The sequence below is a fragment of the Vidua macroura genome, chromosome 6, assembly GCF_024509145.1.
Source record: "Vidua macroura isolate BioBank_ID:100142 chromosome 6, ASM2450914v1, whole genome shotgun sequence".
NCBI classification, from domain to species: Eukaryota; Metazoa; Chordata; class Aves; order Passeriformes; family Viduidae; genus Vidua; species Vidua macroura.
Genome location: NC_071576.1, coordinates 49,949,707 through 49,975,106, shown reverse-complemented (window position 1 = coordinate 49,975,106; position 25,400 = coordinate 49,949,707). Strand labels below are relative to the sequence as shown.

Genomic DNA, 25,400 nt, shown 5'->3' with positions numbered 1-25,400 from the left:
TGGAAAAACCTTCTGAAGAAGTCTTTGTGGCCAACGTGACTCACTGATTTTGGCAAGGAGTGCACAACCCACAAAACAGGAGCACACTCCAGCACTGATCATTCTCATCTGGAAAGGCGCACCACACTGGGAATTCTAATGCAAATATAATTTTATTTTCTGCAGACTGTTAGGAAGGCTTTACAAGTCTGTGACTTCTGGCCCAATAGAGCAAAATGTTGTTACAGAATATGCAATGGAATTGGATTAATTCTCAGTTGCACTAAAGCACTCTCTACGCTGTGCTGCCAGACAGGTCTTAGAAAATAAGTGTACATGAAATTGATAGCTTGTACATAGTTTGTCTATAATAATTGATAACATAGACATTATCTTTAAGGGGGTGGACTCTTCTTGTCTCTCCATAGTTTTTCAGCAATATCATTTTAGCAGTCTACAATCACTGACTTCTTACTGTGCTTCCCATAAAAGGAATGAAAATATCCTGACATCTAAATTATTACCAACAAACTGCCAATATGTAACCTTATCTAATATGATATTTCCCGTCAATTAATTTTCATTATAATCTCTTTTGTAATTTAGACATCAATATTAGGATATATTCCTTGATCATTTTTTTACTCCCCACTTTAAAATAATCTGGTTCAAATTTTTCTAGCCCCACCCATAATTTCAGGGAAACCATGCCAAAAAATAAGTCAAGTTGCTTTCTGAAAAATTCCAGATGATAACTGCTATATGCATCACCCTCCCGTAATTCTAGAAAGCAAAATGTTTTAAACTGCCATATAAGTTCCTCCACAGTAGATCAGAAAAACTAGTCCATACCTCTTGGGCAGGAGTAACTGCACTGGAAGAGAAAAATGCATTTATATTGCGTGTATGCAACCACACTGTGACCTAAACATGGCCACAATCACCTTAAATCTCAGTATCTTAACAGGCATGGTTTTCTACATCTCACACGTGTAGAAAGCACAGTTAAAAGAAGTCATCAGTAAACTGCTGATTGTTTACACCTTAATATGCTCACTATCCTGATTTGAGGCTTTGCAAAAGTCTCATGGAGCCAGCAAGAGTTTTATCAGAGATTCAGGCAGTTTATTTCTTCCTCCACATCCTACTGCAGTCTCAGAAGCAATCTACCCCCACTACCAGAGATACTATCTGTGGTAACACAGCAGGTTTCAAACATGTAGCCAGAGTGTGAAGATTCAGAGTATTTCAAGAGGACACTTACTGCTTTTTCAGAGAATGAATACTCCAAGACTCAGACTACACAAGAGGATACAAGATGAAATTCAAAGACTCACTATAACTGACAATAAAAAATTACCTACATTGCCCCCTCCCCAAGTATCTTCCTCAGTGAGGGGAAAAAATTCAGGGCAAATAGCTAAATCAGGCATTTTTTTTTTCCTCAGGTTAGGAAGTTAATTTGGTTTATCACATGATCTGTAGCAGCTTGACAAAAATCTCCTCTATTCAACAGGAACAATTACAAAATCCACTAAATTTTAGTAAATATCTTTATTGTCAGAAAAAGTCCTGATGGCCAGTAGTCTAACACCTCTCTCTTTGAAAGACATTCATACAGTTTAGTTAACTGAATGGCTGGCTTTTCTTCCCATTCCCAGCTTTTCAATGTCATTTTCTTATATGCTTACCATCTTAAAGGAGAAAATCACTAGTATAAGATGCTGATGGACACAAACTCCTAAGCAACATCCCTAAAAACACATTATAAACTGCCTGGAAACATGATCTGCCAGTTGGTGTCTGTATATAGTCTATATACAGTCTATATACAGTTGGTGTCTATATACAGTCTCATGAAAACTATTTAATTTTTGGGTAAGGGCAAGCAACCCAAAATGCAAAGCTGCTGGAGAGATTACTTGCAGGTTTCTGACTTACACACCAGCAAAATCAGCCTCTGTGTGGTGCTCTATTTTTCTCTCTGTGCCTTTGTGACATGAACACAATGAAGTTTTCATCATGTTTTTGAAACAAAATTATACGCCTAGAAAATACCAAATTCACCAATAAGAGAATTTAAACTCTACTGCCTCTTCTGTTTGTGCTAGCACTGAAGCACACCCAACAAAAGTGCACCAAGTAGCTGGAAGCTGGAAGTAGCTCAGTACCCTGCAGGAAGACTTGCAGGGTACTGAGTATCAGATGAAACTTCATGCTTTACTGACAGCTTTTTCAGGAAATTCTTAAATAGAAGTATAAGGTGATCCAAGTTGGAAAGGAGACTGAAGGGATCAGACTGTTGTTTAGTTACAGGAGGCCAAAGACACCAGAGGATAAAGCAGCAAAACCATTTTTTATAACAACTATGTTATAACAAAAAAGAATAGCCTCCAAAACAATGACAAACTGTGGAGTTTGTCATCCAAAAAGCAGCAGCAGTTTTAAGGGATGTCCAGAGGATCATCTCTATGTAATCATATTTATGCTACTTTTCTTGCTTCTGCTGGGATTCACAAAACAAATGATTGCAATATCTTCCAGTTAACTTCCCTGATGTAATAAATGAATGCACAGCAACCTGATGCACCCTATAAATTGATAAAAATGCAGAGCATTTTTGGCAGCAGCCAAGATCCTAATACAATCATAAATACCTAAAGTCCAGTCACAGATGTGTAATCTATTACAGACAATATTTCTAGATGTTAATAGCTTGAAATTTTATTTCAAGTTATTCTTTAACTTCTTTAATATTCCTACTTTCATAAAGCTCACATGCAATGAACCCCTACAGACTGATGTGCATGAAGAACAAAAGCACATTTAATCACCTTACCTGTACTGGCATAGCCCAAAGGTTAGGGCAGAGGAAGAAGAACCACATCAGCTGATTTGTGTCTATGGCAACCAGGTTACAGATCTGGCCTGCTGTCATCTCCCCCATAGACATGTTAGAAGTTGAAAGCTGCATAATTTTATTGTATATTTTTGTCTGGAAGAGAGATCAAAAGGTACTAGCATACAGAAATAAAATGAGACTTCAGGCTCCATCTAAAACCCAGGCCCAGCATGTTGAGGGCAAACAATATTTCCAATAACTTGAGTGACAAGAATAAAGTTTGGCCTTTCACATTATTTCTTAATTTAAAGCTACTATTCCTCACTGACACAAAGCGCAGCACTGTTACCTGCATTGTGGTTGTCTAAGTACCTTTTTTCATCCTTGTACATCAATAAGAGAATGAAACCTTTACTGTCCAAAAATGTCCAAGAACCACATTAGCAACTATGATTTATACCTCCAGCATCTCCAGAGTGCCCTTCCTGTAACTAACACCAAGATATTATTAGATTCAATATATAATCCTTAATGTATTATAATCCTTGTTAATTTTTTCAGGCAATTGACTCAGGTCCCATTCAACCTCAGCACAATGTTCCTGGCTGAGAACATTGCTGCATTTTGCTTAGAGAACTCAGTTCCATTACACAGTTTAATTCACAGACAGTGAATGTCTCAGGTACAATTCTGTACTGAATTAAGCACCTGCCTCAGTGCAGAATCAGGCACCAGGTATAAAAACAACATACTAGAAAATAATGAAAGCATACTTTTACCAGCTAGTTTGGTAAAAATCAAATAGGACACACTGAACAGTGGCAGATTTACATAGGATAGGAGGAGAGAAAATATTTAAAGAAAAAAACATAGGAAAAAAAGTATAAGAATGATGCTGTTGAGCAGGACGGGAACAGAGAACTCCAGATCAGAAGGCAAAGAAAATGAGCTCTCTCTTTATTTCAAATGTACCACTCTATATATAGAGAACATCGAGAAGACTAATTTCATTGGTCTTAGAGTAAAAACATGTCACACCATTGGTGTGCAGTGAATGACGCACAGTAGCAGAACATATCTATAAACAATGTGAATAACAAGATAGATTAGAGAATTATTTACATTCTTTCCCAACTGTTTCCCAGGCTCTTGCCTGGTTAGAAAACCTTTCTCTTTCTCTCTGACTGAGCTGAGAATACCCACATAAGTATACTGGCAGGGAGACCGCCATTAACACTGATCTGCTGCTTAGAGTGCTGACTAAAAATGTTCGAATTTGAATAGTCCAACTGGCATTATCTGGACCTCTATTATCCAGAACAGTGAATACAAAGCTTTTCTGAAACAAAATTTATTTAGCACTCTTTTCCAACTATTCCCCTATTGCATTTGCTTTGGTCCTTGTATTTTTCACTCATATGCAGCTCTTCCACTTGATACAAGTCATGAATTTTTTTTTTCTGTACTTTTGGGTCAAATTTTTATTCCTCTGGAATTTTTCTACTTCACTCTAGTCAGGTAAAACCAATGGATGGAAACCAGAAGTCTGTCTGCTGACAAGTGCTTCCAAGTGTAAGATCAAAACAGAATTAAACAATTAGGCTGGTATTGAAAGCATCCATCAATCACAGAAACTCCCCACAGGATCCATGCAACTCAGGGGATAAATAGTGTAACTTATAAGTTACACTAAGCCTGGATTTCATGCTGTCATAGGGTAGGTTTCAGTCAGTGCCTTTGGCAATCCCACACTGTAATCTTACACCAAATTCTCTCATTTCCAGGCACAGAGCTTTGTATGCTACATCAAAGTTTGAGCTGCAGTTGTAGCTATACAGACCCCATTTTTGCAATCTGACTTATGTTCAGTGCTTACAGACTCCACTGTGCCTGGCAGATTTTGAATAAAACACTACTCATGCATTGGGAATACAACCTATCCTTCTGTCCAAAATATATTTGCAATACATTTTAAAGATTTTTTTTTTTTTGCATGGGATGTGATGCTACCAAAATCACATGAGATGTGATTTTGAGATGGGAGAGGTGCAGTTCACATCTAAACTACTTCAAAAGTTACACTCAGTTTTACTGTCAGCAAATTTTTGCTTGAAGGTAAGAAGAAATACAGCATTGGATATTGAAAATAAACATTTATATAAAACCATCAAAATAAGACGCAAAGGAAACAGAACTTAGGGTTAACACAATTTCTAACAGCAATGGTACATTCAGTACATTTCAGGAGAGAAGCATTTCAGAATTTAACAACTATATAATTTATATTTACAACTACATGTTGATGAGGGTGTGAAAATGTTAATTAGTAATTTATTTGGTACCTGTATTGCCCCTCTCAAGTTGATTCCTGTTTCAATAGCGACATAGTATGATGCTTGCAGAAATGTCCTTTGCAATAGAAGGGCAAAAAATAAGAGTACAGCCAAAACATAAGCATTGGACAGGAACTCTTGTGATGAAATAAAGAAAACACCAAGAATTTTAGTCTGTAAAAAGAAAGAAAGTTAGAAATCAGGTGCAATGGTAATTTGCATAATTAAGAAGCAGAGATAATCCCAGTTTATTACTTTGAAAGTGCTCCCAACCTTGTCTGAAACCTCACAGTTTATCACTTCAAAGAAGCAGTCTCAAACATGCCAACTCAGTAAGCTTCATTTAAATGCAAAATGATGCTTATCTGATATCCTTCCAAAACTCCAGAACACTGAGTAACTCCATATGGTCATTTATTAAAAAATGTGCACTGCCATCATCAGAAAGGGACAGTTAATATCCTTTGGGAAAAATTACTCTTTATTTTAACACCTCAGGTTACTGAACACTAAAAATGACCTTTAGAACTTGTAAAATACCCAAAACTCTTTGAACCATGCAAATTATTTTGGCATGCAGCATCTTGTTCACTTTCATATATGGTCATTACCTTTTAACAAGCTCATGAGATCACCAAAGTGCATTTTGAAGCATGTCTACAGCTCAATGGGAAAATAGTGCATTTCAGATTATATTTAACAAGCTGACACTTTGGTGCCACAACAAGTTGAGAGGCTGGCTCACCATGGGAAGCCTTCTGTAACTAAAGTGTCTCCATAATCCTCTTTCTCCTCTTGGCTCCTTCAAAACTTTGATTGCTGAATTGGGCTTCCATTAAAGGCAAAATTAGGAAGATGACTCCCTCTATTCCCTTTCAGAGGGCTTCTTGCCATTTACACTCCCGCTCTATCCCTTGCTCAGCACATTTTTTCTTGCCTACATATTTTCTTTGCTGTTGAAGTTTTCACAACTGCTATAATAGTTAATCAGCTGTATTTCACAACTCTCAGTGTCTGTACATTTTATTAGATCTGATCTGCACCTTGCAATTAACTTCATAAAAAACCCATATGGCAAGTTCATACAGAGGCAAAATTTAGGTTTTTAAGCTGTTCTTTTGCCTGAGCCAGCTGGAAAAGGAACAAACTTCTCCTTACTCTTATTTACACCCTGGTTGCTCCAACCTGCACGCTTCTGTTGCTCACTGTGCACTAGCTGGGGAGTTGACTGGATTTCTTCCTGGGCCAATTCAAATCATTGAGACAAGAAAATCAGCCCAGAAAAAAAAAGAAGTATCCAATCAGTGCCAGAGATATAAAGCAAAGAAGAAAAGAAGAAAAGAAGAAAAGAGGAGCAGAGGTGAAAAGGAATATAATAGGGAAGAAAATTTTAAAATCTGTATTAAGGGCAAAACTGAACAATTACAGTACATGCCAGCAATTATAGTTCACATATAGAGACATTTAACTGCTATTTTACCTATTTGCACCCTAAGGGGATTTTAAAGCCCTAATTTATTACTTATCCCGTAGCAATTCAAATAGGCTACAGAAGCATTTTATACTACAAATAGTCTATAGTACACTAAAAATTAGTTTCTCTTCCAGATTATTTAGTCTTACAAGTTCAGTTTTTCAGTGCTGTCCTCCATACACATCTGGCCAGTACTGCTAATCTCTGCAGCTACCACTTTTTACTGTATGTAAAAGAATACTTTTTTTTCTCACAACTATGTTTGACAAATCATGCTTTTCTAGCAATGAGATTCTGGTGCAGCACTGACTCCCATCAAAATATTATATAATAGACAAAGAGAGAAAGGGAGATGAATATTCTCATCCTTTCTTCTAATACACCCTTGAGAGAAAAAGAGGACAAACATACATACATAAAGATCACACACTTGCTGATAGCAAGATGTTTGCCAAGCCTCAGATGCATTATCAGGCCATTATGGCTTACTGAGCATACCTGTGTTTAAGCTACAATAGGTTCTACACACACTTGTCAGCCTGCAGGAAACAAATACCTGAACACTTCCTGAACTTTTCACATATAAGGCAACTAATCTTGTTCAAGAAGTTGACAGAAATAATTAGGTGTTTCATTTTCAGAAATGGCTTTGGGAATATTCAGTGTCCCACCTTCCTGAAAACTTCAGGGTAACGCCAATTCTTAAAAGTTGCTCTAAACCAGTAAAAGGCTGTGCAAAAAAGCTGCTATTTAAATTCATAAAGACTCTAGACTCACACAGTTTTAATGTCAATACTGGGCTTTTTGCTACACTGGGTCCTATGACTTCAAGAACTTTTTAAATAATGAGTTTGCTGCATCTCTGAATGTCAGCAGCCACTCCTAATACTGGAACTGCTAATCCTAACGGTGCAACATGGAAGATGCTACCAGCAAATGATAAAGGTTATCATTCTGTCAGTCTCTTCTTCAGTGTGAAATGATTAACGCTCAGAGAAATCCATGACATAGGAATGTTCTGGGGTGGCCATAAATATTGATACTGGAGTTACAAATAAACATGAAGAGCATGACAGAATTTAAGACACTGTTGTGCTCTAACTACTTGAGCAATTAATACTGCCTGTGACAGCCATGTGATCTGAGTTACAGCTCCATGGTGGGTTATATCTGCCACAAAGGACCTGAAGAGCAGAACAATTATTCTATCTCTTTGCCTTCAGTTTCACAAAGTGAATTTCTCTTTGAAAGATACAGCTGACTCATTATAACATCTCAATCTAAATATTTAAGATGTAGCTGGGTAAGACATGGGTAAGACACCCTCCATTGTACTCACAACTTATATTGCTTATCTGATTCTGTCTCACTGTGTGGCAGCTCTTTCCAGTGCCCTCAAACTCAGCAGCACATCAAGCACTGTTTCCCCCCCACTTATCTTTACCTTCATATGACAGCACTTTAAAAAGCTTTTTTCTCACACCTGTGAAGCTCACAGGGGCAAACTATAAGGCAAGGTTTTCTTTTTTTGACTCATTACAAGCAGGGATATAACATTCCTAGCAGTAGAGCTGGTGTATTTCTTTCTAAATTAGACCAAGTTGGCTAGGTATGTGAACATACATGGGAGCCCTCCTGAACACCCCAGTCTGCTTCCTGATAATTTGAATAGAAACTCTTCATTAGAAAGATATTTCACCTCACCCAGCAAAAACAATTTTCAAACTTAAATGTAGTTAGATTCTTGCCAGAAAAAAAACCAATGTCAAAACATAAGGAAAACATAAGCAAAGTTAAAATAAGTGACTCTTAAGTGTCACTTGTGGACTATGACCATCAGTGATTATTGCTCTTAGGCGATCCCAAATTGGTGTCAATGACAACAGTGAGGTTACTGCTTAGCTAGTGAGTGAGGATACCAGGCTGGATGAAGCTCTGCTTAGGGTCTATCAGGACCAGACCTGAACTTTTGCTTTTCCACAGAGAAGCATTAGCTGACACTTTTATAGGAAAATTAAATAGGATAATCTGTAAATTATATCAAATCACAATTTCAGCTGAAACAGCATCCCAAACAGAAAAGCAGAGCTCAAGAGCTTTCACAGTACTTTGCTGCAACATAGTACTATAGTCTTAATTTTCTCATTTCCTGCTTTAACTGGTTTCCATTGAACCTACTTGCTACAATAAAGTTTCCAAATATTAGTATAAGGGTTGCAAAATGGACAAACAGTTAATTTTAGCCTGAGGCCTTTGTTAAATTTTCTGCACTGCAGCTGATGGACTTCAATATTTACAGTGGACCTAATCCAAAGTGTACTTAAATGAATGGGTATATTTCCATGAGTGTCAACAGACTTTAGAAACAGTCTTATATCAGACACTAAGTGAGCTGCAGAAATAAACTGATCTATCTCGTAGAAATCCAGCTTGTAATGAAAAGATGCTTTCCTGAGTTACATTTTTATTTTTAGTTAATCGAGAAATATGTCTGCTTCCTTTCGGAGAGCATTCATTTAAATAGCATCCTTTAAAAATAGTTGATCTTTCAAACTAACATCCCCAAAGGTACTAGAGGGAATGCTTGGTCACAGTTAAATTGGCATTTTATGATGATGACAAAACTCTGCTTTAATCCTCTTAGATATCCCTTATTTTTAGAAATGAAAAGCCAAGCCTATTAAAAACACACTTTTCCTTTCTGGAAAGCACTCGGTCACATACTTGAATCAATCTCTACTCAAGACTGTACCTAAATTCCTTATGATATTGATGGGATTCTGGACATGCTTCACTGTTCTCTTGAATGAGGTTATTTTCCAGAATGCAAGGCTGACTAGATGCGTGGCTCACATATTTTGCCCCCAAAAGAATCACAGAATGGATCAGGTTGGAAGGAACCACTGGAGGTCATCTAGTCCAACCTCCCTGCTCAAGTAGAATCATCTCAGAGCACATGGCACAGGATTGCATCCCAGCTGCTCTTGAGTACCTCCAGCATGGGAGACTCCACAACCTCTCTGGGCAACCTGTTCCAGTGCTCAGTCACCCACACTGTAAAGAAGTTTTTCCTCATGTTCAGGTGGAACTTCCTGTGCATCATTTTCTGCCCATTGCCTCTTGTCCTATTGCTTGGCAGCACCAAGCAGAGCCTGGCTCCGTCCTCTTGAGACCCTCCCTTTGGATATTTGTATAAATTGATGATGTCCCCTCCCAGTCACTTCTCGGGGCTGAACAGGTCCAGCTCCCTCAGCCTCTCCTTGCAAGAGATGCTCCAGTCCCTTAACCACCTTTGCTGCCCTGCACTGGACGCATCCATCACAGTACAAGAGTGGGTATCAGGCAGTACATTCACACTGGCACTGCCAACACTCACAAACACAGCGCAGAGTCACTTTCCTCACTGAGGACAAACAATACAGAGTCACAGCATCCCTTTTTTGACTCCTCTCTTTTGATGACATTTTGACAGTACCTGTGGGCGGATGGTGTTATTTCCTTTCCCAACGTTGTGAACAATCCCAGAGATACAGAGTGGCCCAGCGAATCCAAGTAAGTCAGCCAGAATACGGAATGTGCTGCTGAGAAGTAAGGGTCTTCCAAAAGCACAGCAGAGAGCACACCAAATGGATCTGGATCCTTGGGGAGACGATGATCTTTTGTTCTGGTCAGAATTCAATTAAAATTAGTAAGAATTATGTTATACATTAACCACAGGTCTGATAAGTCATTGGTATTTTTATCACTGCTTTAATTCATTGACAACCATTTGTAAACTCTCAGGTAGAAAGCAGAGGAACTACAACTATTGTTTCTTTTTGTAGAGTCAGAACAAAGCAATAATTTGCACTTCTCTCCACAAAAAGAACCATGATTTCTTTTCTACCTTTAATAGGGATCAAGTAAGTGTGTTGTTTGTGGCCTGCTGAGAAAGGAAAAAAAAACAGGGTGACAGGTTTCTCTGGTGAACACAGAGACTGGAAGCATACACTTCTTTGTCAGGATGCAAACAAGTTCTCTTAGAATCCCCAAAACACACTCAGCTCCCACTGAGGAGTGAAAATTAATTTGAGCTGAGATAGTTTCAGCCTTGAACTCTCCTATGGACAAACTGTAACTGCAATAACATAGAAAAAAAAAATAGCCCTGCAAGGCCTAATTAATACAGATGGTGTAATTGAGTGGTTCCAGGGTCTTAGGAGGAATAATGGTGTTCAGTGAACACAGTCCACGATTACTTTCCACATCAAAATAGAGGCTGTACACATTTCACACACATTTAACCAGTAATGTGCTTGACATACACATTTGATTAGAGAAAGTTCATTATTTGTACAAAGTACAGCTGAGGATGTGGCCTCTTGGTATATCGACTGCTATGCCAAGGAATACTTCATTTGCATCATATCTGTTTATATCTCTTTGTGTCATGCTTATATGATAAAAACTAATGAAAAACACAAGCTCTGAGTAAGCAGACAGACATAATTCCATGCTTTGCATACCTTCTGTGCTTCAAAGGCCTCATTAAGGCGAATGTAATTGGTCAGAGCTCTCATAGCAATGGGAAGCTTGCCTATGGTTTTCAAGTCTATTGGTTTTTTATGGGCAGTCTTGATGAATGTGTTCATCCACCAGTATGTTCCTTTGGATAACAGATTCACAAAGGGCTGCAAGAATCTAACACCAAGATCCTGGAGATCCTCAGGAGGTTTAACTTCTTTAGGGGTTTTGAAGAAAACATACCTCTGAAATCCAGAAAAATGCCAGCAGAATCACAGTGAATGTGTAGAAAATACAACTGCACAAAGATTAGATAAGGACATTGCAGATAATCAATGAATCAGTCTTGGTTTCTTAAAAGACATTCAAGTACAACCAATACAGCAATCTAGTTTCTTCAGGTACTGAGGATAATCAGAGACATCCAGTCTAGAGATAGGTAATTCTTATCATTCACTATGACTCTGCTTATCGTGCAAAAATTTGCATATTTGCAGGATAAAAAAACCCAAACCACCTTACAGAATCAGAATCATCATGGCTGGGAGACCTTCAAGATCATCCAGTACAACCACCAAACCAGAACCACCCTAATCACCCCTACACCATATCTCCAGACACCTCTGGAATACTTCCAGATACTTCTGGAATACTTCCAGATGTGGTGATTCCACCATGTCCCTGGGCAACTTATTCCAGTGCCTACCCCCTGTTTCAGTAAAAAAAAGCTTTTCTAATAACTAATCTGAACTTCCATGGTGCAACTTAAAACCATCTCCTCTTGTCCTTTTACTTGCGACACGTCAGAAGAGACTGACCTCCTCAATTATTTAAACAGGACAGTCCCAGCATTGTTTTGAGTTCTAGGCAGCACAACATGGGGCACAGGAGCTAAGACACAGCCCTGAGGTTATCACTGGGATTCATCTCCCACACCACACTGCTTCACATTTGTTAGCTCAGAACATGGAACTACTGGTGCTGCAGAAAAAAAAATTACATGGGAATATTTCTTTCTCTCCTAAATTTAATTTGTGTGCACAGTTGGTGAGTGCCAGCTGAAGGGAACTTTGGAATTTATGTATCCAGCAGTCTCCAAAGTCTCAGTTTAGATTATGAGTGCAGACACTGCAGAGGAAAAAATTGTAGCTGGGAGGAACCCTGGTAGCCCAAATAAATCACTTATTGTGATTGTCTCCTGGAAAATGAGAGATGCTCTTTCTGTGTCTAGGATATTCTCTGATAGAGCAGACAATTCCTTTCTACCAGTCTTTTGCATCAGAAATACTTGGCTCTCATGACTGAAACAGAATAATTTAAAAATTTACAGCAAACTCGAACAGATGAAATTGATCTTAAATTGTCAACAACAGTCTGGCATTTTTTGAAATTACAGATTCATCTGGCCTAGTAAAGTAGTATTAACCCTTGATTGTCAAATAGATTTCTATTTCTAACTGGATTTTTCTTCCTCTTTTAGTACTGCATTTTACACCAAGTACCTAGAAAAGGGAATTAAAAAAAATACCAATAACCCAAAAAAACAACCAATAAAAACTAGTAGAAGGAGACTTCTAGCATAGTTACATACCCTCACCCTGATGACATTGATTTCTACAGCTAGTAGCATTCCGTAAAGAACAACCAAGAGTCCTGTGAGGCAAAATCGAAGCTGAGAAAATCCAACCCCATTATCACAGAACTTCACAAATTTGATGGTTTTAGTTATGAAAGCTAAAGTCCAGTAGAACAGCAATGCTGTAGAGAAAAAAAAAAATAAACCAAACAAATTAACCAGCTCTATAGTTGCAAAAATATACAATGGTATTATAAAATATAATTAAGGAAGAATTCAACAAAATTTATTAAACCAGAAAGTGGCCTTTCTCATGTCAAACAGAAGCCTAATTTAATTCCAAAAACATTAACATATTAAGATAATGTTAATTCAAAATGCCTTTTCTATTAGATTTAGTGATATTTCAAAAGTTTCACAAAGTGAAGTCTGCTGAAGAAAATTTTATCTGCTGTAAACCCATGTCCACATGATCAGCTCAAGGGAGGTTGTTGCTCCAAAAGTGAAGGTGGCTGTGAATAATGTTCTTCAGATTTGGTTAATGCTAAAAGACTGCTATGAATGTGGCTTGAAGGAAAATTCCCTGTGAATCTCTGGGATGTGTCAGGAACAGATATTAAAATACTTTGTCCAAACTGCTGTCACACTATCGTTCAACACAAATTCCATATACATAATTCACGATGTAGATAAAACAGTCACATCAAGGAAGCATATTCTGGCATTCATGGAATACAACTTTCACTTTTTAGTATTCTATAAAACCTCTTGTCTCAAGGTGCTCATGCTACCATCAGCTACAGCTAAATAATCCTTGGAATAAGCTCTGGTGACTTGGAAGCACTGCCCATACCATTCATCACACCATAAGTCAGCTCCTGTTCCCTATTCTTAAGGAAATGCCTCCCAGGGTTATATTTTAAATACATCTTTCATTGCTGCTGTATCTGCCATGGTGCAACAGATGGAATGAGCTCTAACTGCCAAGAAATGCCTGGATGTGCTTTCCAAGTGTCTTACCGGAGAAAGACTTCAACCAAGGCATTAGCAACTCTAAGTCTAGCTTAAATACAGGAAACTTAAAAACAGGAAGTTGCATAAATTTCAAAGAATTGGTAGTGTTTCAGCTATGCTGAGGCACCAGAAAGCTCTCTGGAGATGTACTCTGGGGCTACCCTTTCCAAGCAAAGCTAAATTCAATGCAGTGAATCCATGTGAGGTTTGGGACTGCCAGTCCTGCTTCTACAGAAATCAAGTTAAAAACCTCTCCTTTTAATGATGACAGTGAACGAACAGTACAGGAACACTGCATTAGGACATTTGCCAAGGGAACCTCTCTTCCTCTAAAATTAAGAGGCCAGTTCATAAGAGCAAAACACTGACTGGTCAGGTATTTGCACACTGTACTTCAGTGGCCGATGCAGTTGCAGAGAGGGTTTTAAAGATATACTTACCAAATTTCTCTTATAAAGAGAAACTTTCTCTCTTTTCTTAGCTTTTTTATGTGAGGCTTCCTACCATCTTCCCAACTTAGATTGCTTATCATCCTGTTCCAGACTGCTTCCTTCGAGGCACTATTCCTTCCTATTTGCAGTACTTCTGACTATAAAGTCTCACTTCATCCAAGAATTACATTCCATGCTGTTCTACTCTTAACCACCTTTATCTGTTAAACCTTGTTTTATTTCATTCTTCCAACAACAGGCTGAGAACACATCCCTCTTGGAATAAAAGGGACTTAAACATTGCACACTGAAAATATCAACCAGTGGAGGACTTCCGAAAAACAACTAAGCCAACAGGTGTTTATGCGTGTCTTGGATTTATAAATAAGAACTAGCAGAGCCATTCTCCTATTTAGGGTTTAAATAAGGGTCTGTATGACCTTTTATTATTATTGTTATAACGTTAATTTATCTTTTACCTAAGAAGTATTACAAAGTGCCAAACATAACAATTTACTTAGCTTTTTGCTTTTGAATACAAGTGTATGTAATCTGATCTGGAGAACACTCACAGGCCACTCAAGGCTCCTTAGAAAATACAATTGTGGCTCTGTTCTTTATAGATGATGTTTTTATCATCTGGCTGGTGAGTACATTTTGGCTGAGAGTTTTTAGAAATTATCTCTGAGAATTTCCACTGGTCTGAACTGTGAAGTGATCAGACCACAGAGGCACACTTACATTTACTGGATTGCTTTAGACCTGTTCTACATGCCTAAATGACCTTGCTTTTTCTTGGGCCATGTAAGATCCCTCAACCCATACCACCGGGGTGTAGATTCTCACCTGGACCACATCTGTGAAAAATGAGGCAATGTAACTCAATAACTCAAACTCTTCTACACCTTCACTGAATTAAGCCCAATTGGAAAAGCCACACATTTAACTGGATAGGATTTATTAATTAACCTGTGCCTGTTTGGAGAAATTTTTTTTTGTACTAAGCAATAAGCAATATTTTTATGCAAGATGTTCCATCTTAGAGGATAAACCAGTTCCAAGGGAAACAACTACAATGCAAAAGGACAAAAATTCTGAATCAGAAAAATAGATCCCTGTCTTGTAGTGGTAAGGTGTAGGTACACAGTTTGTGTTAATTGGGAGTGGGACTGCGGCCCTGCCTCATCCCCAGTGGGCTACAGCTGTACAAGACAGGTGAATAATAGTGAAGGTTATGGGACATGGAGTGGCCAGGAGCACTGACCAATCACAAAAAGCTAGAGAGGGCACACAGGTGCAATGCATGAACATGAGGGGTATAAAAGGTTGGGCTAAAGAACAAGAAAGACACTTGAAGCCTTCTGAAGTGGTCTGGTGTTACTCTGTATGGGTTGAAGCTTTCTGAAATTGTATGGTGACACTGTGTATCGTGGCCCTCTCAAATGTGACGTGCTGTGGCATATACTGCAACAGTAAGGAAGTCATATAATTAATATTGGTTTAAAAAAAAGGACAATTTTCTAAAGTAAAAAAAATTTGTGTGTTCCCATGCTACCACCCATTTCACATTAAAACCTCAAAGTCCTGTTGTTATTTCATCGTTTTCTCCTGCTAACAATTTTTGAGGTTTATTTATCTTTAAAACAAAGAAACTAACTTAAAAAATAGTGGAATCAGATGCTACCATTCAGTTGTGTATTTTAAACATCGAAAAAGCAGATTTTCCAATCCAGTATGAAAATTATTTAAAATGAGTCATGCTTAACTGTACAAATGTATGCAACCATGTGGTACAAAGAGCATCAAAATTAGCATTGTTACGAGAGTGCCCTGGTAAACAGCACTACATGCTAACAGCTACATTTGTTGAAATATAATTATAGACCAAAAATCATACAGAAAAAAAAACCACATTCAGACCAGATCAAGGTGTTCCAATAGTTGGGTCACTCAACCACATTCATGAACTCAATCATTAGCTGCAGTGAATAAATATTCTGAACCTTGTCAACTTTTATTGATAAGAAATATTAAGAATGACTTCTTCAAAATAGCCAGGTGCCTGGGCTAAAGCTGAAAGGCAGGAGCAGAATCAGTAGAGGAACTTTGAGTCCTCCTTTTGCATACCCAAGGAGACATGCTAATCCTCATGTCTGTCATGGTATCTGCCTCTTACTTGTTTATGAACAGCTACAAATCAATTTGGTTTCTTTAAGGTACAGAGTGAAAAGGATCTTTAAAAAAGAACAGATCTCAAAATTTCATGGGACTGGAAAATTTTATCCTGTTCAGAATTAATGAACAGACCTTTAAGGGTCCACTGCACTGTGAGTTCCCCTGCTGGATTTAATAGTTTTTGGATAAGGCTCTGTTAGTCTTTCTTTTAAACAGCTACCAACTCCTTGCAGCTGTGAGCATTCATCCTGCAGCTGAGGCAGATGATGCCCTGCAGTTTGCTGGAAATTCACTGATGCTCAGAAGCAGCAAGATGTCACATCAGCTCTTCTACTTTGCTCCGTGTGTGCACAACATTAGATCTCTTCTACCTAAGCCCAGTTTCCTATACACCCAGCAAAAAGCTTATCACCAACTTTAGCTTTCCCTCCTGGTTCTCATTTACCTCATAAAATGAGGCTCTAAAGCAAAGCTGCTTCATGGCCACACTGCACTCTAGTGGGTTGGCAGATGAGTAAATGTACAATTTAACTATCCATACTGGGTTAATTTGCATAAAGTGCTCCTTGCCTAGTCCCAGATGTCAATACAGAGTAGCTGCAATTAAGATTGAAAGATAATTTACAATCCTCACAGTTTGTGCAGTTAAGAACAAAGGATAGAGACTTCCAGAAATGTCTGTCTTAGGACAAATAAAAGAAAAACAAAAGAAAAAAATAAAATAAAAATCAAAGACCATCAGCTTGCGAAGATTTTGGAGTAAAATTCAAATCAGACAAACTAAGTGGCAAAGACTGTGATCATCTGATTTCCTTTTTTGCCTAAGAGCTATTAAGACCAGGTTTTCTGAGGGAGTCTAGTCCTTGGAAATTCTTGCAAAATTAAAATTCATCTATAATACTTAAGTAAGTGCTGGTATTCGCTGTTACAACTTTTTAGTATTCAAATATTGTCCAGAGTTTATCCAGCATCAGCACTCTAAACACTGAAAAGTATTATCATAAAAAAGAAATCTCTACTGAGAAGGAATTATGCAAAATTGGGTAATCAACTACCAGCTGTAACTTTGCTAACTTTCTCAAAGACTTTACAGCAGGAATGTGGCTGTGACACTAAATTATTTAACATTGCATTATACATCTGAAATAACAACAAAAAGCCCAAACAAGAAAACAACCTAAAAAACAAAACCACAAAAATCACTGCTTGCTTTATAGGCAAATGTAATAGACTAGCAATGCTTCCTGAGGCATAATGCCTTCCTGTGAGAAAGCATTAAAAATACTCTGTTGACTTATTTAAAAAGCAACTAAATGACCTCACCTTTCTTAAAGGATAAAAAAGATCCTACTTAAAAGAAAGGTACAGGAAGAAGAGCAGTCCCAAATGAGAAGACACAAGGCTTAGCAACCTGGACAGAAATCTAAGTCTTTGGAGAGGAATTTTCTTTTCCAGGAGTTACAGCCTATTTCTGCAGAACAGGACTCTCACTTACCCCAACATGTAGATCAAAATAATCTTCAATATTTAAAAGCTTTCTCAAATCTAGTTATTACTGATTTTTCCCCACCTGACAAAAACTAGAACCAGACTTTGATACACAGAGATACAATGGCACAAGACAAATTTAGAAGGATCTATTGATACAAAATTTGATGAGCCAGAACCAAAGAAATAACAGTTAACAGGATGTGACTAAGCATGTAGACATCCCCAGACTGCAGTCTACTTAAACAGATGAGAACACATGAACAACTGCATGACCACCAGCAGCAGTGGATCTTCTGTAGCTACAGTTTGTTCACAATCTTGCAAAACACATAGTAGACTAGGTAGTTCTTTTCATTCATAGTATTTTCCATTCAAAAGCCGTTTTCAAAGTGAATTTTAGGAACATGAAGCAAGAGCAAGCAGTCAGAGTAATATATTCATGACTGAAAGTCAGGGATGTCATTCCTTAGCTCCTTGCATATTTCAACAGACCACGCACACGAAGATTTCTTCACTCTTACATCACGCTTCTACACAACAGGCTGACAAGGGGGTTTGGATTTAGAGTTAACAATTTCCCATGCTACTTTTCCCACAAAAGCAGTTCTTCCTAGTTTGGTTCATTGAATCCCTGAGAACATTACACAGACTATTATTAGAAGTTAAAAGCATTAAAAGGAATGAAATGTTTGAGCACACATAGAGGGGTAGCTTTGGTCATAGAACACTGCAGTGACCTGCCACCAAGGAAGTAGACACACAGCACCACAGCACACTTCCAGGTGCATATATTTTGCGACATACCTATTAACAGCTTGGGGAAATTAGATGTTTCAATATTGTGGTAATAGACAACTGATGTGATGGCTGCCAGGAATGCCATTCCAGCCGGCATGTACAGGTGTAAGTGGCGGGATTCAGAAACCCTTCAAAACAACAACAAAAAAATCTGTTAAAGGCAAACCTCTCAGCTATTTAAATATTTCCCTTTTAATTCATGAACCGTACCTTGTTCTGATGTAAGATTTTCTAGAATGAGTTATGGGCGCAAACCCCTCCAAGTTTTAATTGAATTTTTGCTTCTAAATCACACAGTTGGATTTCAAATTCCTCCTCTGTGCTGAAAATGAAAGGTGTGTACTCCTATTTCCTACTGAAATCAATTGGAACATTGTTTAAATTAGGACAAGCAGCTCATCTCCAAAATGAGAAAAGTTAATTTAAGCTAAACTAGTTTGGGAGCTGTCCATCAAAATATGTAGATAAGACCAACTGACAGCACAATTCAAGATTTTCTACAGAAGCATTTTTGTAGAAGTGTTTCATTTTTTTCAGTTTAAAGAAGGAACAGCACCACAGCACAGGATTTACTTACAGTGAGGTCTGTCTTCAGTGACTGCAAGCCAACAAAAAAAACCCCTATAACAGAATCATACACTCTTATGTTTTGTCCTATAAAGCAAAACTGTGCTAATGCTTTGCTTCAGGTAGCAGCAGAAGGGGGCCTGCCAAATACAGCCCTTTGGGAATACTAGAATTATTGGGCAATGTTGTTGGTTTGTGCAGTGTTTAACAAAAATATGTTTTTCCCCCCCTCTTTCCTCCTACTCATTTTCTCTTCCTGCCCTCTCCCCCTTTTCTTTCTTTCAAAAAAAGAATTTAATGCCCTATGCTATCAAGGGCTACAATTTCTCTGTCTCCCAGCCAGCTTCACCAGAAGGAGGTACCAATATGACTTCAGGACACAAACATTTAGGGAAATTCACACTGTGTCCTCTGAATGGATTTCTTATTGCTTCATCAAACACTACTTTTGTGGAGTTTGGAGAGACAAGAAGAGCTGTGCTGGGAGGGAGATGAAATATCATCACAGGACATCACATTTCTGAGAGCAGAGCATTCCAAATGTCTAGCAGAACCATAGGTGCTCAGGACAACCATTTCCTGCATTTCTGCTCTAGAAAGGAGAGCCTTCCCTCAATGAAGATTGTGGTGAACTCTGTAGAGCTGGCTGGAGCCATGCTCACAGCCTGTCACAAACACTGAATTCCTCTTGCTGACAATAGCTGGATGTCAATATAGCAAAATGAGAAAGGATCCTCTGAAATTCCTAGTCATGCCAGGAGGTTTTGTACACCAGAGCTGAATTCTCAGCAAGGACAAAAAACACCAACAAGAACAGATTTCTTCAGACAGCCTAAGCTTCAGTAGGTAACACTGCAGCAGTGGGAGGCTTTTAAAATCTATTTATTTCACAGTTGCTGGAATTCCCCTATATAACTGTACCTCCAATAGGCCACTTCCACTGCTGAGATGCCAAAGCCTTTAGCACCCACTTGCTGCCAAAAGGACTCACCAGCATTGATCCATTTTGGTTCTTAGAAAGCTGATGAGTCTCAAAACTCTCTTCTATTCACTGGAGCCCTCGCCAGCCTACTGAGTGCTTGGGAAGCACGACTGTGGGTTGGCACTCCCACAGCAGAGCTCAGAGCTTTGATTCTCATCAGGTGACACCTATTACTTAACAGCAGTGTTCTGAGTCAACTTAAATAGCAAATAAATATAATGAGAGGCATTGCTAGTGAGAAAAATAAAGGAAAAAAACTCAAAGCAGGAGATTTTGCTCTGAGCATCCCACACCCTGATAACTCTGAATAAGCAAGAGAAAAATTCCTTAAAAAAAAAGTGGCACTGAGAAACATCCTATTTATATAAGTTAAAATAATAATGATGTTATCATTTTCTACACCAGAAGGCTGCAGTGCATTTCACACTGGTTGGTGGATACTTGTTATATAGATAGCTAATCAGGGAAGTTTTTTTTCTATTTAATTTGGAGCTTCCATTTCATAATCCTTGGGTTCAAATTCATAATCGTTATGAAAAAGCATGCCTCTCCATAGGAAGAGATAATATTCATTGTTATATAATTAGCTTTTTTCAAAATAAATCACTCTCCTGTATCACTTGTTTCACTTGGAATATTTTTTTTCCACAGATTTCTGTTTAGTGACATCCTAAGCTGAATAACAGATGATGGTTCATGCTCACATAATATGAGCTGCTCTGCTGCAGGTAACATAGGAGATATAGTGCACAATCATCAGAAGAAACTCTGTGAGGTGTGACTTAAGGCCTAGCAGATTCATTCCTCTTATTTAGATGAAAAGAACTCAGTTTGGGGGTGAATAGTGTAGCCTACTGTGCACATGGGAGTTCCTCCTAAGTAACAACTGTGGGATTGGGTCCACGGACATAAAACATATAATGAAAATGTCACCATCTGCTTGAATCATTAGGATTTATCTATGATTACTCTTTGGAAAGATAGTGTCATTAAGCTGAACTAAAAATGATTAAGGTTGGTTGTGCATGTGTACATCACTTGGCAAGGTCTGTGGAATTTCTGATACAAGGTTGGTAGGTTAATCACTAAGAAAACAGATTATATGTACATAACCACAAGGAATATGGTTTAGATGAGAACTTAGGGGGGAAATATCTACCCTGAAACCTTTAAACTGCTCAGTGCTAACAGGAGAAGGCAGACAAACACTTACCCATCAGACACTATACCCTCTGCAATTTCACACACCAGCACAAACAAGAGGATAAAAGTCAGTATCCAGCGTAAATTGTGGCCAGGAAAATGAAGCCATGTGCTGTGGTGTATATGTACTTTGGAACTCTGACTCCCCCATCCTAAAAGAGAAAAGAGAATCATAGACAAGAGTGACACACAAAGATCCTGCTTACAAAACACCCAAACCACATATGTAACAACTTGGCATACCAACATTGACACAGCTCTGCTGTTAAACACACATGCATTTGAATATTATCACAACCGTGCTCTCACTATCTCACTTCATATGGAATAAAATCAATAATTCAGACAGGACGCAGCCTTAAATTCCTATACTTCTAGCAACTTACCAACAAGTAATTACATGAACTAAACATTTTTCAAATATATTCACAGCTTAAATGAACAACAAAGTAACGTTTTGACAAATATACACAAGCAGTATAATAAATGCACTACTTCTTTTCCCTTCAATTCTTTTAAACAGTTAAAAAAAAGGGGTGAAGCTTTATGTCGCTAAAAATTAGCAGTACTGAGAGATTCCAGATAAACGCAGAGAACTCTAAGCAGCTGACCCCGTTTTCACAGTTGTGCTGGCTGCTATTTCCCCACCGGACCTTTTCCCATCCCCAGGAGCGAGTGTGTTACTCCAACCCGCGCCGTGGCTCTCCGCAGGCTGGTCCAGGCTTTGGACGAGGGTATCCGGAGCAGTGACAGCCCCGTGTCTTGAACCACCGGGCCACCTACCGGCCTCGCCCGGCTTGTGACCTCAAATCGCATCCACCTCAGGTACCGCAGAAGCCACCGCCGCGGGGCAGGACCTGTAATGAGGGGGAGCTGCCAGGCAGCTGTGATCCTGTAGTAATCGCTGGGAGTGATATTTCATAACGCAACACTTACTTGTCAGGATTCCTGGGATTTAATTGCACATTTATTTCTGCTCCTTGCCCTACATAGGCAGGGCAAATCCTGCGGTCTCTTCCAGCATCACCCGTTCCTGCCCTGCCTGCGCAAGGGGTTTCACCTGCGGGGAGCCCCGCGGGTTGCCCTGACAGACGGAGATGGGCCCCGCTGCCCGGGGAGAGGCGGCCGCCGGAGCAGCTCGCACCGCATCCCAACAGCAGCTCAGCCTCCCATGCAGCACGGGGGCAGGGCCAGGCCGGGGGACACGGCAAGGGGAGGCCAGGCAGGCGGGGGGAAACGCGGCACACGCGCGGGGGAGGGAAACCCACGGCGAGACAAAGCTGGCCGGGGGGATACGGCAAAGCAACACCGCGGGTAGAGAGGCAGAAGGAAAAGCGGGGGAAATAGGAGAGGCACAGGCGGACAGGGGAAGGGAGAGCCGCAAGCACCCACCGATGAAGAGAATGGGGAAGGTGATGAAGAGCAAGAAGACGTGCGGCACCACGTTGAGCGCATCCACGAAGCAGCCGTTGTTGAGCACGCCGTGGTCCACGTTGTAGGCGGTGGAATTGCCCTCGTCGCCGCAGAACGCCAGGGCCATGGCGGGACCCTGTGCGCAGCCGGGCGCCGCCTCCGCGCACATCAGGCGGGGCTGGCGCGGCCGCGGCTCTGCCTGCACCTGCCGGGAGCGGCGGCGGCCCCGGCCCCGCGTTGTGCCCGCCCCGGCACTGCCCCGCCCCGGCACCGCCCCCGAAGAGCCCCGAGCGAGGCGCTGGGGGAGCGGTCGGCGGGGACGGGGACGAGACGTCCCTTCCCTGACGCGGCTGGGACCGATGCGAGCGTGCCGTGACAGCCCTCGGTACCCCAGGGCACCAGCCCCGTGTTCCAGGGCTCTCGGGACTCGGTATTGAGCGTTTTATGCATCGCTAATATGACAGAACATTAAATATCCAACATTAAATTAGTGATGACAGAGGAATTACAGATTACGGAAAGTCTATTCTTTCAAACTTGTCAGCTTTCGCTGTTTCTCAACTGTGATAAAGATATTATTAGAATAAGTCATGTATTCAGCCATACCCTCCTCCCAAAGGAGATTTCAACATTATATCCTGAACAGCTGTTGTGTTTGTGCCTTACCTTTTTTTACCCCTAAAATGAGTTAAACCCTAACTGTTTTCCCCCTCCACCAAGACTGCCTCAGTCTCTGAGAATCAGATCACTAATTTGAGTGGGCTCCAAATCACTCCCTAAGCATTTTTATGTACACCAAAATAATCTACAAATCAAAATTTCCAATTCCTTTTTTTCTTGAGTAGAAGTGAGGCTCAGCTGAGCCAATGCCAAACAAAAACTCCAATCAAATACCTCTCTGCTGGGGGATAGCACTGGAAAGTAAAATGTGATGTGCATCAGAAATCTGCACCTGGCACACACTTTCTAGCACAGGCTGAATCTATGTCCAAGATTCAAATATCTCTGGTGTGTAGCCATGAAATACTCAACAAAAAGAGTCCATATATCCAGGCTTCACTCTTCAAAATGCAAAAGCTCCATGTTGGCTGAATGCCTCTAAGGGAAATGAACCGATAAATGAAACATTTCCTTCTTCCTTCAACATAACATGCAATTTCTTGGACAGACAACTTCACTAATAGACCTGAAAATTAATTTTGTCACACTGCTTTTATTGATCTTGCTGTTGGACAGGAGGGAAGAAAAAGCAATTCTCTGCATGGAACTTTATTTCCTATGTATAGTCGTTTGGAGCTACAGCAGTGTGGTTAAGAATAAAAATTAAAAGACAAACCCCAAGCCAAATCCTGTGTATATGTATTCTCAAATGTGAAAGTTACACCCACACGGGAAAGACTACAATTATTTTAAGTTTTGGATAGAATCCAGTATTCATTTTAGCTTCTGGTCAAGCTCAGTTCTGTTACCCTAATCATTATTTAATAAACAGTATGAGCAGTTTACATGCAGATAATTTAAAAGTAATTTATATTTTAGCATTTCCTGAGTCCCCAAGTGATGCAAGATCTCTGTGTTACCCATGGACAAAGAGCAACAATGAACTCTTGGCAGTTTACACTCTGGAGGCTGAAATCCTGGTTAAGATTTGAGGAAGAAATAACTGTGGCCAGAGAATTTAACACAGAAATTAAAGTTTGCCAACATCTCTGAAGAAATCCAATAACTGAGTTCACATGCCCAACCTCTGCATGTTTTCTGAACCTCTAGACCATCTTCCTTTACTACAAGGTGCCAATCACAACATTTAAAATAATGTGTACCTCAAACAACAAAACATCAGGAAATTCTATGGTTTTGAATTTGAAATTTATCTTTCCAATGATTTTCAGACACAGACCGGATTGCATAGTTAATGTGGTGGCTTAAGATTAATGTTCTCAGTTCAGGTCCTACAGCAGATCTGCACCAGTCACAGAGCTAAAGTTGAGTCAGAAATGTGTCGGCACCCTGAACGTAAAGACGGTGGATTAAATGGGGAATTAATGACTTAATGAAATAATAAAAAAAAATAAACCAGACTGACAGAAATCAAAACAGTTGGTAAACTGAAACTGGCAAGGTGAGCATTCATAGAAATAAACAGGGACGCACACAGACACCCAAACTCTTTAAATAACTCACACTTCCAATAACAACGTTCCAGTTTTGTACCTACTGTTACAATGAAATCAAGTCAGTAATCTGAACAAATAGTGGTCTTTCTTACTAAAGCATTAAATAACATTTTTTTTTTTTTGCTCACAAATGATGAAACAGCCATTTTGTGCCTTCACAAAATAATGCTAAGACATAGTTTGATCCTTTTCTTAGGAAAGGCTTAGATGTGATTGTGGTGTCAAAGACTGAACTTCCTTACCCAGACTATCTCTGTTGATCCTATGGGCTTTGGAGCAGGTCACAGAGGAATAGTTTCTCTCTCAAAACTGTAATTTCATGAAGTTTTGTGAAAGGAAATTCCTTTTCAAAGTACAGAAAAGGCAAAGAAAATATGAAACCAATGGGTAGACAGCCATGTTTATCTGCATGTTTCAAATGCAACCTGATTTTCTACTAAAG

General features: G+C 39.4%; 1 protein-coding gene across 1 annotated transcript in view; it reads right to left on the bottom strand.

Moving 5' to 3' along the window:
* The window catches only part of ABCC8 (ATP binding cassette subfamily C member 8), a 77,484-nt gene extending 54,576 nt beyond the window's left edge, over positions 1-22,908 (bottom strand). The window contains exons 1-8 of the mRNA XM_053980673.1: positions 22,761-22,908; positions 21,379-21,520; positions 18,623-18,744; positions 12,723-12,889; positions 11,134-11,376; positions 10,104-10,292; positions 5,164-5,328; positions 2,819-2,974 (exon numbers count right to left, since the gene is read on the bottom strand). Of these exons, the coding sequence (XP_053836648.1) occupies positions 2,819-2,974; positions 5,164-5,328; positions 10,104-10,292; positions 11,134-11,376; positions 12,723-12,889; positions 18,623-18,744; positions 21,379-21,520; positions 22,761-22,908 (1,332 nt within the window). The remainder of the gene's footprint in view (positions 1-2,818; positions 2,975-5,163; positions 5,329-10,103; positions 10,293-11,133; positions 11,377-12,722; positions 12,890-18,622; positions 18,745-21,378; positions 21,521-22,760) is intronic.
* Positions 22,909-25,400: the final 2,492 nt, after the last annotated feature.